Source organism: Dendropsophus ebraccatus, chromosome 2, assembly GCF_027789765.1.
Source record: "Dendropsophus ebraccatus isolate aDenEbr1 chromosome 2, aDenEbr1.pat, whole genome shotgun sequence".
Classification (NCBI taxonomy): domain Eukaryota; kingdom Metazoa; phylum Chordata; class Amphibia; order Anura; family Hylidae; genus Dendropsophus; species Dendropsophus ebraccatus.
The window spans coordinates 197,800,141-197,820,020 of NC_091455.1; the positions used below are offsets into that span (position 1 = coordinate 197,800,141).

The 19,880-nt window shown below is 41.2% G+C and overlaps 1 protein-coding gene across 1 annotated transcript in view; it reads left to right on the plus strand.

Moving 5' to 3' along the window:
- Positions 1-19,880, plus strand: part of PLXDC2 (plexin domain containing 2) — a 317,756-nt gene that overhangs the window by 159,344 nt on the left and 138,532 nt on the right. The window contains exons 3-4 of the mRNA XM_069959035.1: positions 10,350-10,496; positions 17,524-17,593. Of these exons, the coding sequence (XP_069815136.1) occupies positions 10,350-10,496; positions 17,524-17,593 (217 nt within the window). The remainder of the gene's footprint in view (positions 1-10,349; positions 10,497-17,523; positions 17,594-19,880) is intronic.

Below are 19,880 nucleotides of genomic sequence, written 5' to 3' on the forward strand. Positions count from 1 at the left end.
CCAGGAAAGGGTAAGTATCCGGGGCTCCACCAGGGGTTCGGGCGGGCTCTGCGCCGTCATCCCAGCTGACAGGTTCCCTTTAAGCTTCACCTCTTCCTTTTATGCTGATTTATTTGTTGGGCATTGCACTAACCCATTAGGCCCTAAGGTTTAGACCTTCATTAATCACGATGGACCATCAAGTATTAAATATCCTTTCCAAGCCCATTGCATACATATGACAATTAGAGATGAGCGAACCGGGTTCGGGTTCGAGTCGATCCGAACCCGAACGTTCGGTATTTGATTAGCGGGGGCTGCTGAACTTGGATAAAGCTCTAAGGTTGTCTGGAAAACATGGATACAGCCAATGACTATATCCATGATTTCCACATAGCCTTAGGGCTTTATCCAAGTTCAGCAGCCACCGCCAATCAAATGCCGAAAGTTCGGGTTCGGATCTACTCGAGCATGCTCGAGGTTTGCTCATCTCTAATGACAATCCATCAGCAAATAACCAGTCTACACACATGGACGTATAAAAGATCTGAACAAAATTCTTCAAAATGGGGTTTGTTGTAATCATCTTCATGGAAAATGGTCAAAGCTTTTATTGAGCTTCTACTTTATTATGATCTTTTGCCGGATAGCACCAGCCATAATAATTGGATCATTCTTCAAGCTGACACATGTATTGATCGCTGAAAGTTCAGGAATATGACTCCTTTCAAAATACGCAAAATAAAATATCCTGGAAAGCGGCGTTCTTGGCCGGGGATTACATTGTATATCAGCCGAGGGTCATCGGCTATTTTGTAAACAAATGGAGCAGCATTGAATACCTGTTACTCCTATGATTTCTATTGGAAACAATTTTCTCTCCGGTGGGAACCATATATTATTAATACTGCCTTAACAAGATTTCTATTGACATCAGTAGATGTTGCGGCCAGTTAAAAGGTGTAACATGGTTTCTTAAAGGGCTGGTGTGTCTAGAAAAAAGACATATGGATATATGGATAAAGCAACATGAAAGTTTAAATCTTAGCACAGGGAGGCAAAGGAACATAAAGGATGAGCCAGTCAGGCCTGAAAGGGAAAAATTTCCTTTCTGAACCCAAAACTAACTATGTATATAGTCGCATAGACTATTGCCAAAAGTAAAGGTTTGCAGTATTAGTCTATTAGCAGTCAAGTCTATGGATATATTACATAATGTACATTGAGACCTAGAGCCTTTCTTGACAATTCTGAATGCCTAACCCAGGGAAGGGAAACCTGCGGCCCTTCAGCTGTTGCAAAAGTAAAATTCCCATCATGCCTGGACAGCCAAAGCTTATAAAGTAAAAAGTAGCAAGAGCAGCAAAAACACACCAAATAATTGCACATTTGTAAGTCAACAATACTAATCACTGAATTACTATGCTGGGTTCGCAGAGCTTGTATGATGACTGAATTGCCCATGATTTATTTTGGGTCTGATCTAATGAATTTGGCTGTCCGAATTGTTTTGGCTGTCCGAATTGAATTAGTAGTCAGAAGTGCCACAATTGCCCTTGCCAAGTACTGTATATATCGAGACATGGACACCTGTCAAAGGAAGAGATTTCCCTGCTCCTGCACAATACACTAAGTGGCTTGGCTTTCTGCAGAGCAGATATTGTGAGTGAAGGCAACAATGAATACAGCATTACTGCTTGTCTCTGAGCCTCTCAGTGTGCAACACCAAGGATAACGCAAGACCAAAACCATCAGAAAAAGTTCAGATTTTAAGAGGTTTTCTAGGATAAAATGATAGCCTATCCACCAGTTCCTCCACCAATATAGTGTTCGGTGCCCGCACTACAGTGAGAGGGGAGCCAGAATCAGTTGGCTGTGTTCTCTGTGAAGTGGCGGCACCAGGTTACTGCAGCCTCAGCTTCTATTGAACCTAATAGGATTTGAGGCTGCAGTACCCTGGTGCTGCCACTATCCAGGGAACAGAGCCAACTGCAGTACACCAGAACCACCACTACACAGGGAACAGGTAACTGCTTCCAGCTCTACTCTCACTGTAGTGCAGGCACTGAACATTTGATAGGCAGGACAGCCAGGTGTCAGCATTGATTGTATTTTTTTTTCCAGGACAACTCTTTAACAAATCAGAATAATTTGTAAAATCCAGAACAAGTCCAATTCATTCCAGATGGATTAGTTCATCTCTAAAGATAATAAAAAAGCACCACTTTGTCTCTGTGGGATCCATATACAGCTGTGACCCTTGTACAGGTACCATTCGTGCTGCCATATGGTGCCTCTACATATTACCATTTTAAAGAGATATTCTCCCCTAGAAGCAACCCTTGTAGGTAAAAAAAATACCTTTGTAATTTGGCCTAGTATTGCTCCATAGACTTCTATGGATTCCATTCTCCTATGAATATGTACGTATGAGACCTTATTGAAGACACCAATAAAAGGACTGTACAACAAAGCTATTTAATCCTATAAAATATTAATAGGTTGGTTTCTATGTTAACAGACAATCCCGATGTCCGTTACTTGGCCTCGTATTAAGCAATTCTTGGGAGTAATTAACCCTTAGTTGTAAATTATTCAGAACCTGATCCCGAGCTTCCTATTATATGCTGTTACTATAATCCCCCGATGTGCTTGTATCGTATTTATATTGGAAGAATTTCGCCTTGAACGGCGTTGAGCGCTACGAGCTACAGAGGAAGGATAAAAAAATACATAGATTAAGATAAAGGGCTCACGGAGGGGCTGTGATTTCTTGTCTTATTTTTGAAGGTTAATTAAAACATAAAGAAACATTTATAAGACGAGTTCACGGGGAAGAAGGAAACAATTTCATCGTAGTAGTCGCTTACGTCGTTCTCAATTTCTCTCCAGCTCATGGATTACTGTCATCGAATGTTAATAGTAACTTTTCCCAGGAGCGTGTTTCCATAGAAGGTATAATAATGGCGGTTTTCTGTGTTCTTTGGTGTAAATGTCAGGTTGTATCACAAAGGCGAGCTTAATTAAAACGTTTTATAGGAAAAGCGAGTATCAAACGTAGCGGGAGTATAACATTTATCATCTATAGCGCTCATTCTGAAATCCAGGCTTCAAAGTCCATGTCTGTTGAAGTCCTCCAGAGTGAGAGATGCTTATTGTATCCACTAGGGAAAGAAAATTGAGGGCCTAAACAGAGGACCCAACCCTATTAGGATGAATGTGTAAGGGTGAACTACTGTTTCAATCAGGCTTTTAAATTAAACATATTTTTTAAAGTATTTTTGCTGAATTTTTTTTTATTTAAAAATTTATAATCCTAAAATCTTGCAGTTTTCTATTTGGCCACAGAGCCTAATAAAAGGACAACTAGTCCTGCTCTGTAAACATGTTTTTAGCAGTCGAAATTACAAGTAAAGGTGATTACATTAGCTATAAAAGTTGTGATCAAGACATTGACAATAGTTGATGATCACAACTCTCCTCCTTCTCTTCCCTAGAGAATGCCCAAAGCCCAAAGCACACCGAAAAACTCTCCCGTAAGGTTTAATGGATCCCCTCCAGTATATTGTTTCTTCGTATTTCTTTGTGTAGCCTGTAGGGGTGCTATAGGAACACTGGTGGTGTTGGATGTGCCTGTGGTTACCAAGCCAATGTCCATATAACGTGCAGTGCAGAACTGCACAATTTGCAGCCCAAAGACAAATCGGCAAGCAGTATTTTCAGAATTTATAGCCTGCATGGGTACCAGATAAAGGCATTGTCCAAAGTAGACATCTTCTCTAACAGACAGTGAGAGTGGATCTGCTCTGCTGCTCAACTGGTTTGGCTTTGGGCCACGCCAGGGAGCAGAGTCTAAGTGCCCTCTAGGTTTTCACCCTTTCCAGGATGCAGAAACTGGCCTGTGACTAGAGGACACCAGGTCACTCCACAAGTGTGGTCTCGGCGTGAGCAGCAGCTGGTTCCCAAGAAGTCAGTATACGTGTCCGGCAAGCTGGGTCCTTAGCGTGAGAGTCAGTGCAGTATCAGAGATAAGGCAAGAATAGTAGTCAGACAGGCGAAGGGTCAGGGCAGGTGGCTTTAAGATAGGTCAGGCAATCCGAGTCAGCAATTGGAGGGAGAAAAGGTACAGACGAGGGTAAGACAGAAAGCAGAATCTACAGAATAGGAAAAGGTCAGAATTCACAGAAAGGCAGCAGAATAGCAAAAAAAAAACACCTTTGTTTTAAATGCAGAAATCCAAGAATGCTAAGGCAGTCTGGAGCAGGTGGAGCTAGTTTAAATAGGGGCATGTGGCTCTGGATTGGCAGAGGCCAAGAGCAGATGGATACAAGCTACCTCTATAAATCCAGAGCATGTGCACCCTAGTGGCCTAAAGTGTTATTACAGCAGAAGGAGTAAGAAGACATAGCTAATAACTGTTTGCAAAGTTATAAAAGCGTGTTTTCTTTCTAAGCTGAGTTGTTAAGGGCTGGACTAAGCAGCAGCATGCACGCCACCTCCCTCCCCCTCTCCACCCTGCCCTGCGGAAGTTATGTCTTATCAATCAATCATGCCCACAGGGTGGAGTGGAGGAGAAAGGAAGGAGTTGCGCAGGCTACAAGTCAGCTCAGCCTCTAGGACCCTTGAGCTTGGAATAAAAACTTGATTTTATAACTTTGCAAATAGCCTTTATTTTATCTTCCTATCAGCTATCTGCCCATATCTGCAGCTATATGCTTAGAGAATCCCTTTAAGATATACCTATTTCAGCGTGGCTCTCTATTGTGTGTACTTGGCATTTTGTTTCTTTTTTTTTTTACTACATATTCATGGAATAATAAAGCACAATGTCAAAATATTGCTTTCCTTCTACAATCTAAGGACGTTCTGTCTTCTGCCTATTGTTTGGGATACAATTGTCACTATGCCCGGCGTTCCATCAAGATCCAGCCAATTCTGGTTGGTTCCAGCCTTTTCATACAATGTTTCCTGACACCACAGTCTGTGCGGCTTAGAATTAGATTTCATATGCCAGGATTCCCCCAAATAGGTTAATGAGAATGTGTAAAGAACATTGCATGGAGTGGGCTCGATGTGTGGAAGGCTAATTTTATTTTTTGTTAATGGTAATCTGTGTTTGTTCATGTGGCCACATTACTAATATATAGTTTTCTTTCATGCTAGAAGAATATTGGTCCTTTATTTTATGTAAATATAAATGGCAAATATGTATGTCTATTATATCACTAGGTGTCTGGCTGTTATACTGTATATACATTATCGACAAATACATATGGTCTATCTGACTGAGGACTGAATCAAGGTGTCTCCTGCTCAAGCATGATATGGTATACATTGTGCCGGACTATCTCTATGGAGGAACACTGAACTTTTCTCTAGGGGATGAGCTTCTAGGAGGTTCCCTTAAAGGGAACCTGTCACCCCCCGTACCGGAGTGACAGGCTCCCGACCCCCGTTAGAGCCCCCTATACTCACGTGATCCCGCCGGGTCCCGCTTCTGGAGATGGTCGGGTCATGGAAATCTCAGCTGCTTCAGCCCGGCGCGTGCGCTCCTCCGATGAGTCCAACGCTCGTAGAGAATGAAGGAGCGCTGGACTCTCCTGTCATTCTCTATGAGTGTTGGACTCATCTGAGGAGCGCGCGAGCCGGGCTTCGGCCGCCCATATCTCCGTGACCCGACCATCTCCAGAAGCGGGACCCGGCGGGATCATGTGAGTATAGGGGGCTCTAACGGGGGGTAAGGAGCCTGTCACCCCGGCACGGGGGGTGACAGGTCCTCTTTAAATGGAATTTATCACCTAATTTTTTTTTACTGATTAGATCCAGATACTGAAACATATTCTTTTTTTAAAATCTGCTTCCATTTTCTGATCATATTTTTTTTCTTGTTTGTACATTATTATGAGGGCCGCCATCTTGCCTGAGCTATTTTAACAGCATTTAGATATATACTTTACAGCATGGGTTTCCAAACTGTGGCCCTCCAGCTGTTGCAAAACCACAATTCCCATCAAGCCCAGACAGCTAAAGCTTTGGATTTGGCTGTCCAGGCATGATAGGAACTGTAGTATTACAACAGCTGGAGGGCCGCAGTTTGGAGACCCATGCTTTACAGCAAGCCTCATGTACACAATAGGTAGGACCTGACCCATTCAGATGAATAAGAAAGGCTTCTGGGTAGCCTTAGTGACTGTAATAGAGGTCATGCTACAGGAAGGGGGACAGGAGTTGTAAGCAGCAGCTATTGTGTGTAACTCTGTTATCCATATACTGATGTAACCTGTAGTTCTGTCTGTAATGATAATAAAGGAACAAAGATCGATGATCTGTTCAGGACAGGAAGTCTCAGCTTAGTGGCCAGAATGTAAACTGTACGATTTCAGTTTTTTATTTTAATATAGTAGTACAGTACAGTACAGTACAAGAATAACCAAAAAGTTTTTAAAAATTGGTTTAACATAAAACTTAACAATAAGTTAAACAATAAGTAATTTTCTGATGACAAATTCCCTTTTAAGGTCTCTTAACACACGTGAAGCATCTGCTTAGCCAATCACTGGCTAAGGCGAGTCACTGTTATGACCAGGCAATAGCTAAGCATTTGAGCTGGTCATACTAAAAAAAAAAAAGTTTTAAAACCCACTTTAATTCCTTAATTCCAAAACAGATCTTTAATGCATTTTTTGTACAAGCCATACCCATTCGAAAGTCTGGTCCCTAGAACAGTTCTGCAAAAAAAGAAAAAAAGGTAGTGATAGTATGGGTGTACAAATGATTGTGTTTGTCCTATTAAGTGAAAGGGAACCTGTCACCACTCCAGACCAGTCTGTTTTAGTAAACACCTGTAATCCCCACGAAATAATTCTGGATCACCTATTCCTATAACCCTCTAATGTGCCGATCCTCTGTTATTCTTATCCATGACTCAACTACAAAGTGGGTGTTAACAGTTGGGGGCATATCCCTACAGTCTGGCACTGTCACTTCTGATTGGCTAGTGTCAAGCAGGACACATCCCCAGTTAGTAACACCTACTTGGTTATTTATTTATACATTTTTAGTAAAAATAAGTAAGACACAGCACAGAGCTATAGGAATAGGTGATCCAGAATTGATATTTCATTGGCCTTATACATATTTGCTAAAACATTAAGGTCAGGAGTGGTGACAGGTCCTCTTTAAGCAAAATTAAAAATTTATCATGTGAATAAAATGTTTAATGGATGGCAGAGAAAACTGAAACGCGAAACTTTAGAAATGGCCCTGACTTCATGCTTCGACCTTCATAATATAAATGAATAGACCTTGACATTGAAAAATGGCTTCTGCTGAACACGGAGGCTCAAGGTGCCAGTTTGTTGTGTACTTCCAGCCTTACTTTTTCTCATTCAATTATAACTTTATAACTATGTAATTATGATTTTCATGGGTCACATAATGCATTGCATCAGCTTACAGAGTACAGAAGTTATTTGTTTTTTACTACTTCTTTGTCATTACTCTGCCAAGTGACCTCACTGGAAATTGGGCATAGAATGGCATTATATACACCAAAATGTGTTAGGAGGCATTTGAGAATATTAAATTGTTTCTGGGCAAAATTCCAATTCTCAGAATCCATGATTTTGCAATACATTTCGTCTACAGTGAAAACACCTTTTGGCTTGGACATTGCCCTATAACTGCCATCTAGTAGCTTACGTAAAGTTAAAACTTCTATTTCAGTATGTGGCACTACCATAATATTCTGCTCCGAATTACTGGATCTCATTACTAACTGGATTTCCTCTTGCTAAATCCATGACCATCTTTCTGAACAGTGGCTACAGTGATGAACTGCCACCCCCACTCCCCACCAGTCTCTGCATTGGTTGCCCATTCAATACTTTCACTCTAAACACCCCATACCCCTTCAATAACCAATGGCTGAATGGTCTGGCCATCAGTTATATCTCCCACTTGCTGCCCATCCTCCCCATATACAGACACCACCGAACGTTCCTGTATTCTCTATAGGCAGGTGAGGGGTAAGCCACAGCGGGAGCGCTCTCTCCCAAAGGGGTTGGCCATGATTTTCCATTATGGCCAACCCCTATCAGCGCCAACATCATCTGTCGGCGGTTGTTCAGAATGGCCCCATACAGCGTAGATGTGCCGCAAGGTGTCTAAAATCTAAGGTGTATGGGGACCTTTTACCCATAAAGCTTTCCCCACCCTATGTCTGGTCCCTCATCCCTGTCTACCATCCTACCCTAGCTCTACATTCTGACAATGATCTAAGACTAGTTTTCTTCATAACCCAAACTAATCTGAATTCAAAGCAGGTAGACTATAAGGACTAGCTGTTCATCAAATGTTAGGTCAGACAATAGCTATCTCTTCTAATCATCCTACAGTCTTTCTGTTTTATGAATGGATAAGCCACTGCCAGATGCTTCTGATAACAACTTATATCCTAATGAGAAAAGGATCAGGCAGATGAAATCCAGAATGCCGATCCTTCTCTTCCCTGACATTATCATTCAGGAGAGAGGCAAGAAGTCGCCATCTACATTTAATAGTTGGCCACTCCTGAGAAAATTATTTAATTTGGTTCAGTTAATTTTCTAGTGAGAGGATTAGGTAAGAAATTGTTGATCATTTGATAGAATCTGGACCTATTTTCATTGTTGATCGTTCACAAATCGTTCAAACAATGTTCGGTGTAATAACATGTCGTTCGGTTCCCTGGTCTATCAGCCTGGAAAGGACAAGAGCAAGAATGACCGTAAGTAATGACCATCGTCCTGTGTAATAGGGTGAACGATTTAAGATTGTTTGTCATATCGGTCGTTTGATATCGTTTATCGCCAATCGCCAAAAAATTGCCCCATTTAATACCACCCAAAGTCATCTCCTTACCCACACCCATGGTGCTTCTTTATTTTGTCAAATGAAGGACTGCACCCTTTGTGGCTGAAAGAATGATCAAGGTAATCAACGTTTTCCACCAATGGTCAAGATCTGGGTTTGTCTCGCAATCAACACTCATTCTTTCAAACCCCTCCTAAAAATAACAGTAAATGACCACCAATCAACTTCATATAACATTGGTTGACACTTATTTATTTACCAACAGTCAAATTCAGTCCAACTTCACCTCCCGTTAGGCTTTTGGTACCCGGTTACATTTATCTATTGTGCTTGAGTATGGCACCACCAGGGTATCCTTTAATAATCTGATGAGTGATGACCTGATCATGGCATTATGGATCTGAATTAAATAGAATTGGGAATATGGTCATGTTCCAAAGGCCTTATCCATTTCACAAAAACTTCTACGAACAAGAACATATGAAAATCATCTCTAAGTGAACTATACTTTTTGCTAAAACGTGTTAGTTGATTATCTCCTGTGCTCAGATATTATGGAAACGGAATAAAGTCTTGTTAGCTACAATCCTGTGGACGACTTTTGGATTATGTGTGCTAATCAGTGAACCTTAAAAAAACTTATTGTACAATTTAGTTTGTTTATAATAGTGCATGTCATTTTTGACCTTGTGTAAATGAATGTGCCTAAATTTTCAGCGTCCGTTTAACTTTAAAAAATTTCATTTATTGTTTAATTGCTCTTCTACAGCCTCCGGTGCTATGCTTTACAGGCATATTACTTAATAGGTTAATTGCGCTAAAATCCTTCTTCTCATATATCTGTATAAGCTAATTAATCTCAAGAAGAAGATTATCTGCCGAACAATTAATGAAGTTTTTCCGCCAGCTATCTTTTCAGAAGTTGTAATAATAAATAAATTGTCATGACCTAAGCGAAAGGGCATATTTAGTAACTTGAGACCAGAATTCGTTGTGTTACCTGGCATAATTCCATCAGTCAGGGTTATCATCTTAATATTAGGAAATAATTAAATGATAAGAGATCAAATTTGAATACAGGAACGGAGAGTCATTGCTCTGAATATCTAATGTGTCCCAAAGGCAATGCCGATTGTGTATTAACATTGAAAATTTATATCTTTAAATTTTTTATTTATATATTTTTTTTACACATTGAGGACTCAAAAGTTTTTTTTTTTAATACAGTGTGAGGGTATAAACCCACACACTGTATACACAGCGTATTTACTGCTGCGATACGCAGCAAATACGCAGCAAACACGCAGCAAATACGCAGCAAATACGCAGCAGATTAGATCTAAATAACTGAACACAGTATCAAATCTGTACCAACAAATCAGCTGCGTATTTGCTGCGTATTTGCTGCGTATTTGTTGCGTATCTGCTGTGTATACGGTGTGTGGGTTTGTACCCTAAAGAGTTATTGATTTTAGTGGAAAACTCTTTTTATATAATATATCCTTTCTGTGTTACAGGAAGATATGGATCACAAGTATTATATGTCAAGAATGTTTGGACCATTGGATTCTGCCAGCCGGGATTTATGGGTCAACATCGATCAAATGGAGAAGGAAAAAGTGAAGATTCATGGGATTCTATCAAATACTCATCGACAAGCAGCTGTAAGTATTTGCAGTAAAGGGCTTATATTAGTATAGATTGTCTGTTGAACCAGTACACCACAATGATCAAAGGTACAATTCAGCTAATATATTTTGTTGAATGTCATAGAAAAATAAGTTTTACCATTGACAACTGTGACAAGAGACAACTGTGTAAGACAATGGTAAAAGAAATGCAATTAATTGCTCTATCAGGTGCACTATGAGAATTAATGTAGGTGTTGGTGTGTACTAGAGAGGAACAAACTTTTTAAAAGTTTGTTTAGTTAGGCTCACTGAACTTGAAAGGGGGACCCACCCGACCCCCCTGTGGAGCCCCTTATACTTATCCCCCTCTCGAAGTCCTGGTCCCCACTTCTACGCCGAGAAATCCCTGTCGGAAGCCGTGTGCGTGTTCACCACAGATGAGTCCGCACCCGTAGAGAATGAGTGGAGCAGTTATTCTCTATGGGCACGGACTAATCTCTGGTGAGCGTGTGCATGGCTTCCGACGGGGATTTCTTGGCGGTGGGATGGGGTCCGGGACCGGGACTTTAAGGAAAGAGTAAGTATACGGGGCTCCACCGGGGGATCGGGTGGGCTTCACCCTGGCAGCAAGGCTGACAGGTTCCCTTTGAAGCTAAGTTTGAGTTCTTCGAAACCGAACTTTAAACAAACTGCACTAAAACAGATAAACAATTGCTTGCTTAGCTCCTTGAGTGTAGTTCAGCAAGTTCACTCAATTCAAAAAGTTTGCTTTGCTCATCTGTCAACTGAAAATCATCTTCTAAAAGGAGAATGAAAGCACCAATAAGTCTTCTGTTGTCCTATTCTCCATAGATCCACCAAAAAAGTAGTATGTTAAGATGGGATATATTTGAAATGGTCCATGATATTCTAAGACGTGTTCACCAAACAATTGTAGGCTCTAAGATGGAGAATAGGCAAAGTAGGTTCTCGTGGGTATTTGAATTTTTGTCTGTATAGGACCCGAATAGTTCCAGTGTCAGCTTGGACTTTTAATGGAAGTATACTTGGTCCCTTGTCTGGTCCTATATTTTATGGGGACCATTGACTGAACTACTGTATAAAAGTTAAGTATTCCTATAGCTTAATATGATTCCTGGCTGCATTAGGATCTAGTAGGTAGTCTCCATTATAGTTATACAGTGGTACCTTGGTTTAAGAGTAACTTGGTTTAAGAGCGTTTTGATATAAGAGCTCACAGTTTCTCAAAATTATGACTTGGTTTAAGAGCATTGCTTTGGTTTAAGAGCTCCCTGTACTGTGGGAGCGCGCATGGAGGAGGGGCATGGTCTGCATAGCGGGGTCTACAGCACTGTACTCAGACCCAGAAGGTCTTCCTCACCTTCCAAATCATACCAGATCCACTTCAGGCTGGGGCTTGCATCAGGGGACAGGACTGTGGGGGTAATCTCTCCATAGCTGTAACCCCTCTCTCCCCAGACAGAGAGCGCTGCATGCATGTGCCCACATCTGCCCTGCTCATTCCTTCATGCTCCCTGCAGTCTCTGTCCGCCCTTGTGTTTCCCATCCTCTCCATTACTGTACAGTAACTTATAATATCACATATTCTGCTGTTTCTGAATGTTTGTTTCATTAATTTTACATGTTATTCAGAATAATAAATCATTATTTTTGGAGTGTGGAACCAATTGTCTGCATATCAGTGATTTCTTATGGGAAAATTTGCTTTGGTTTAAGAGTGGATTTGGATTACAAGCACGGTCCCGGAACGAATTATGCTCGTAATCCAAGGCACCACTGTATATGTATGTTTCTGTTATAATTCGGACATGGACCACTCTCTTCTACATCCCTTTAGAAGGTATGCCAACCCTACACTGGCACACTACTGGCTTCCCGCTCTCTGTTTTAGATATTATATTGTATAACCATTAAATTATAAAGCATGAGAAACGCAGTTTGTATGAATCAGCAGTAGTTTCTTTACTTTCCATTAACACTTAGTCAGTGCTTTGAGTATAAAAATGGTGTTTTCTGCAACAGAAAATGAAAAAGCAGCTCAATGTGAAGTCTTAATGCACAAAAATAAACTTAATGGGACTTAGAATAGTAACAGTTTCTAAAAGGCAAGCTGTGTGTAATAGACTGGTTCCAGCATTTCAGGGAGAGCGGATAATAGAAGAATTGGAAACTGCAGGTGATTAAAGTCAGAAACGACTACCTTACACATTACAGTGTGCTGTGACCTACTAACACCAGGGGCAACCATAATGTGGACTGCAATAACGTTTGTTCCCACTTGCTAAAGCATACCTTTCTACAGCGAGCAGGCAGCCATCATTATTGCCATTGTCCGTATTGCACCTGTAGCGTTGACATACATGAATGCATAGGATGACTTAAATAAAGAGGAATTGGAGTGGGGTCATCTGATCAGGAACCTCAGCTATTGGCCGGGGGGGAAGTAATTACAAAGGTCATCTCCAGCTGTAGGACTAATCTTCCCAGATCTTAACAATGGAAGGAAAAGAGCAGTATATCAGGAGAAGGACGCAAGTTTGGTAAATGAATGTATTTACAAAACTATACCAGTCTTACAGGTATACCTATAATAGCTGAGATGAGAAAATCATTTGAAACATAAAATGTATTGTTCTTCTTTACAGAGGGCACAATAGTCTTGGCAGTATAAGTTGTATGCACAGTGGCATAGCAGCCATGGATGGAGACCATGCAACTGCTATGGGGTCCATGCGGCAGGGGGGCCTGGAGCCCACCCCAGTGAAGCATGGTCTGGCCCCCGGACAGCTGCTGGCCCACACCCACCAAATACTCATATCTGGACAACCTTTAGCAGCGCATCACCCAAAAGCCCTTGCCCACTCCACCCCAGACAGCCGCTGGCCTGCACACCAGCTCCCCGTCTCCCTGGAACAGCATACAAATGCTCACCTGAACCAGTGTAGTACCTCAGCATTCATTCTAAAAGGTCCCCAGATATCGACATCGCTCATACATTTGGCAGCCAGGTGAAGGAAGTAATGATGGGGGTTGCGCTGGAATGGGTGAGTATATGTGTATGGTGCGGGCCCGGGGCTGTCCGGAGTGGGTGAGGGATTTTGTTTGATTCGCTGTCAGATGTTGTCTGGGTATGTGTACGGGGCAGATTCGGGCCAGTGGCTGCCCGCTGCCTGGGGGGGTGTTGGGACTTGTTTGGACTTGTGATGCACTGCTAGAGGTTGTCTGGGGAAGGGGGGAGGTCATACAGGATTCATGGGGCCCCATGCAGTTTATTTGCTATGGGGCCCCATGAATCTTAACTATGCCCCTGGGTGTGCATGTTCTCCTCTATTGAACTTTTTTTTGATGATATTATGTATCTGAGCAGTCAGACTGTTATCCACAAACATGAATTTTTAATACTTTCACAAATTTTATGCTTTGAAGCAAAATTGCAGGAAGGCGTCCATGGTTATAAAGTGCCAGATGTCCACTTTCAGGAAATGTAGTTCATCTTTAATTTGTGTATATCGAAAGTGGGGAAATTGTCTTCTGGCAACAAAAGGGTTAAACGTGTAGCTTTGTACGACACATAGTCACTTTGCATTAAGCGTGTTAGGTGGAGGTACTGGAGCGCGTTGTTATTTTGAAAATTTTTCCGTGACTACTCCCACAAAAAATGAATTTTGTAATTTGCTGTCAGACGTGTAGAAGTGTATGATTTATCTGTCTCCTGGAATAGGAGGTGTAACATCTGTCGGGTTATAACATTGTAGGAGAACACGGTGAACAGCTGGAGAGTCACATGATTTGCTGCTCTCGTATATAAAACTCTCCCGGTTTTTTCGGCTTTGCATCCCTTTGTGATCTGCTATTTCAGACTTGCACATTAATTAGAATCGTCCGGGACTGGCACAGCATCACCAATGAGCTGTAATAAAATGGGATCATAATTCAGTTTTAGGGTATGTTCTCACGTTCGGGTTTGGAAGTCATAAGTAGAGGTCATGTACATAGGAAGACTGTTTAGTTTAGTCTCTTATTAACCCTTATTTAATGTCCACCATATATTAACTATGGAGTCACACTCACATAATATAGTGGAGGTATACCCAGGAATTGAGCCGCTCTATACCCGGCTGCTATCTGCAGCCGATATCTACTGTCAGTGACCAACATTGGTAATTGCAGTGATTTCGGCAATTTATGATGGCACAGCCAATAACAACATCTCTGAGACATCTCTGCAGTTACATGACTTGGCAGTCCTATAATACTGTATGCCCATAGGTAGGAAGTGGCTTACATTGCTCTGTATGGGGGCGGGGGGCGGGTTAACCATTGTAAAAAATAAAATAAAAATAAAAAATGGTCCTTTATTTTCTCAATTCAGCATATAAAATGTATTGGATGTTGTTGCCGATAGCGGAAACGCCAACACCTCCACAGCCACAACGTCACAGCTGTTTTGTGACAACTTCACAGCTGTTTGGTGTACGTGTGCACTTCTCCAAGAGCCGCCTCATGTTCCTCAGGTCACAGGATGTAGATAAGGCTGCGACGTCTGAAGAAATTGAAAGAATGTTTCAAGGGTGAGTGCCGGGAGAAGTTCCTGCTTGTAACCCTCGCAGTCACCGATTAGGTATGTCCTATGCGTATGCCAGGGAGAAGGTGCAGATTCTTGCCTTCTCCCTGGCATACTCCTGCTGTATCCCCTGTTTGCCTGATGGGCAGGCAGGGGAGGGGTGGTGCGGCAAGGTGGGGAGGAGGCGTAAACCTCCTCTCATGCTAGATCTACCAGGCGTAACTCAAAATGGTACCAATAAAAACTGTACATCACTGTGTAAAAATATAAAAAACTGTACACAATGGGACTGGCTGTGATCATACCGACTTGCAGAATAAAGTTATCACGTCCATTTTACTGCACGGGGAAGCACATAAAATAAGAGCCCTTAAAACTTGCATAATTGCAAATAGTTTTTAAAAGTTTTCCCCACAAATATTTTCTTTTTATTCTTCAGTAAATTTTATGTTAAAATGAAGGGTGCCGTCAAAAAGTTAAATTGGTTTTTCAAAAATCAATTTCTCATACGGCTCCGTCGATTGAAAATTAAAGAGTTATAGCTGGGGGAGATAAAGAAGAGTGGGGAGATAAAGAAGCGAAAACAAAAATTAGCTGATTCCTGAGGGGGTTAAATCTAATCTATACCAGTGATTAAGTGGGCAGGTCCAGCTCCAACCTCTCGTCTCCGAAGCAGGTAGTGGAGGACCAGGAGAAGATGCAGTGGGAATGCGAGGATATCACTTTTTTTTCACAGCAGCCCCAGCTAATTATAATTTTTTTCTTGCATCGGAATACACCTTTACTAACTGGGTTCACACTACGTATATTTGAGGCTGTATGTTTGAGGCTGTATAGCAACCAAAACCAGGAGTGGATTAAAAACACAGAAAGGCTATGTTCACATAATGTTGTAATTGAGTGGATGGCCGTCATTTAATTGCAAATATTTGCTGTTATTTTAAAACAACGGCTGTTATATTGAAATAATGGAAGTTATTTACCGTTATATGGCGGCCATCCACTCAATTTCACCATTGTGTGAACATATCCTTTCTGGGTTTTCAATCCACTCCTGGTTTTAGTTGCTATGAGGACCTGACATGAGGACCAAATACAGCCTGAAATATACATAGTGTGAACCCAGCTAGTTTCTTTTCTATACTAACTTTTTTGTTTAACTAAAAAAACTAAATCCACGAAATTTCTTCCTAAAGTGACACTGTCACCCCCTTTTGGCATTCTGACTTCTCTACACAGGTGTTAAGAGTAAATTTTGCAGTTTTCATACCCTATTTTACATCATACGTCAAGGTGCTTGTTCAAGTAAAAAGTGATCTTTTACCAACTGCAGATTGTGCTAAGCGGGCGGGGCTTCATGGCAACAGCGCCACTTAGCCCCACCCACAGTTCCACAGTTGACCTGCCCTTCCATGACGTCATCATCACATAGGCCCCGCCCCCTGTTGAAAGGGTTTTCCAGAGAGGAGAAAACGTCATACCACGCAATGCTCCTGACATGCATCACCCCCCCCCCTTGTGTCTCAGGATTTATACTTCTAAGATAAGGGGATAAAGGGTTGCAGAACAGGTATGACCTTTTCTGCTTCCTCATTACCACCTGTCTTTGGTCCAATATCTGGGCAATCAGAATGTACCCCTTGGTCTCTGCTCCCGAGTTTCCTTCTTTTCATTTTATACTAATTGGTAACATTCTATTTAGACAGCATTCTGCTCCCTCTCTCCACCCCCTCAAATAAAAGTATGGACCCGATTGACATAAAATGGGGTATGTCAGTTTTCCTTTATGTGTCCATAATTTTTAATAAAAAATAGAGCTGCGCAGATTGCTGTTTTCTTCACCTTAATTTTACACAATCTGTTAATGAGCCTCAGAGATCTGCATAGAGCCTTATTTTTATTAGGTTCTGCCTTCTTGTGTAGCTCCACCCCCGAGGAGCTGTCTAATCTTTTAGTCCTTGAATTACAGCTCTCTCCCTCAGCGGTGCCTATGCCATCTACAATATAAATTCCATCCCGACCCCCCCAAGCCTGTAAACACCCTTCCTCTTAGACTACACATTGCAACCCCTTCAGAGAATTTATTAAACTTACAACTTTTTCTTACAAAAAGCATTTCGTTCGTGCTGACCCTTTCATATTCTATTTTGTCTGATGCTTCATAAGACAACATTTTTGATATGACAATGTGCAACCAGAGTGAATTTGCTTTTCTCAGACATAAAGGTTAAACTATTTTGATGAAAAGGAAAAAAAAAATCTCTTGGAAGTATGCTAAGCATTTCCTTTTACCGAAATAACATTGGCCGCATTGTTTCCATAGCAACTGCTTGAAAGTAGATGTTATTAGAAGCTAATGTGAAGTAGTATATGGAGTATAATGAATAAAACACTCTTTGGCATGAAACTTTAATTCAGTGTTTCCCTCCGTACAAATTTTTTTTTACCCTTTTTTCCTATCATTGTGTCTTTCAGAGAGTGAACCTGTCCTTTGATTTTCCATTCTACGGCCATTTTCTACGTGAAATTACAGTGGCGACTGGAGGTAAGTACCACTCCATGTATCAACTCTAAGAGATTGTATATGGATTTCTTCCTGGCTCTGAATCAAATAGTATACGGTGCCTGGGAAGTAAACAATACGTAGAGTCGCATAGTTTAGAAAACCATTTACCGGAAAAGTTAGAAGTCTAAACCTGGGGAGAATAATTCTCATGCCTCATAATAGTCAAATTATTGGAGGCTTTTAAGCAGAAAATTCATTTTTCATGGTTTTCTTCCAATGATTATATTTTCCTCTTCTATGCTTTCTGGATATTTCCTAGGGAGCTAAGAGCACATCCAGCGTGTGACACAATACGACATACACGGAAAACTTTTTTTAGCTGTCTTATAGAAGAGATGAAGCCCTATAATAATTCTCAATCTATCAATTTATCATTCGATCTATCCAATATCTATCTATCTATCTAGTCAATAGAAAAATGTTCCGCAGCACACAGATATAAGTGCAAAAAATCGTTGTGCTTATTACATCAGTGCAAAAACAGAACACGGCATAAAGTGAGACGCGACGTTTCGATGATCTCCATCATCATTTTCAAGCTATCTATCTATCTATCTATCTATCTATCTCCTATCTATCTATCTATCTATCTTTCTATCTATCTATCTCCTATCTATCTATCTATCTATCTATCTAACCAACCATTCATTATCTATCTATCTATCTATCTATCTATCCATCCTTCTCCAAAAGGCATCCTTCTGTCTGTACCTGCCAATCAAACCAGCAGAGAAGGCCGTGTCATCCCTTACTGCTGCCAGTCAACAGAAGTGAATATGTACATAAAAAAACTATATATTTTTTAATTTAATTAAATTGCAAGTAAAAAAAATATATAAAAACAATGTATTAAAATATGTATATCTCTGGAGTACCCCTTTAATCACTTGTACACTGCACTAGTATTGTTTTTTAGAGTGCCGTAATTCTAGTAATCTCCTAGAAAAACAACTTTTAACCACCTAGATACAACAGTTGCTATGGCTGTATAGGGGGTTAAACAGACACAATCTCTAAGCCCATACTCACCATGTATCCAAAGCACTGACCCAACATTTAAAGAAGTCATAGTCAGCAGGGGCAGTAGGGAGCATAACATTTAATCAATGCTTACCTCTCCCCGAGCCTGCAATGTGACAGGCTCCAGGACCCCCGTCTAAAGGCCTTTTCCCCCCTGCGTTCTGATGACGTCACTACTTGGGGGAAAACGCCCTTCCCGGCTGAGGAATTGCGTGATCAGCCAATTAGTGACTGCATAGGTGTCCCACCCCACTCACTGAGTGGCTGAGCAGGCTGTCCATCAACTGGGTTGTTACGTGAACAGTGCAGGAGATCCCAGAGCAGGGGAGATGGGGGTCCCGGATCAGTGTTCCAGCGATGGAGAGGTACAGGGAGAGGCAAGCTTAGATAGTTTCTTATGTGTCACCGCTACCATTTGAAAAAGTTTTCACATGGCCGAACTCCTTTAATGTACATAAATGGAATTTTTTAATGAAAATTAATTTGGAGATGTAAATGAATATGCAAATGAGCTTATTATTTATATCCCTGTATCGTGCAGAGTTCACACTTGTAACCATTTGTTTTTCTCTTCACGAATTTGCTGTGTGGTTGAATAAGATGTAAGACAACCTGGCAGCCGGTTATAGGAACTCTGCTCTGGCCCTAAGCTTTGCCGTAAATCAGCATATAGATCGCATACAGTAGTCATAAACTGAGGAATTTGGCCTTTTAGCCCCTTCAGTTGCAGTTCCCGGGAACTTGTCCATCTTGCCCGCAGGTGATCTGTACATCTATAAATACCATGAGTAGGAAGGAAAGCGGCTGAATAGGTTTGAAGCGTACAGAAAGAAACAGATGGCTGGAGCAATGTATATTAATGAACTCATATGGAGGTAATATCTCAGCGAGGTAGAATCTAGAACATGTGCACTCATTTGTTTTACGTGTATATCGCTTGTCAATAGGACAACCTATCTGTTCTGTTATGGCTGAAAGCAACATAAAAAAACCTATCCTCGCAGCAAGGACATCTGAATAGGAATAAGCTGCAATACCAGACTCAGCCAGTAAACAGGAGGGTCGCTGTTTCTGGAAGAAAGCAAGTCTGTTTATTCTCATCCCATTAAGCCAATTTAAGGTTTTTTTCCCTTCTTTTTCCCCTTCATACTACATTATTCTTGGGGCAGTCATCTTGCTGTCTTTAACAGCATTGACAGATATTATTTATAGCAAGCCCAATAGGTACACTAGACTAGACCAGATC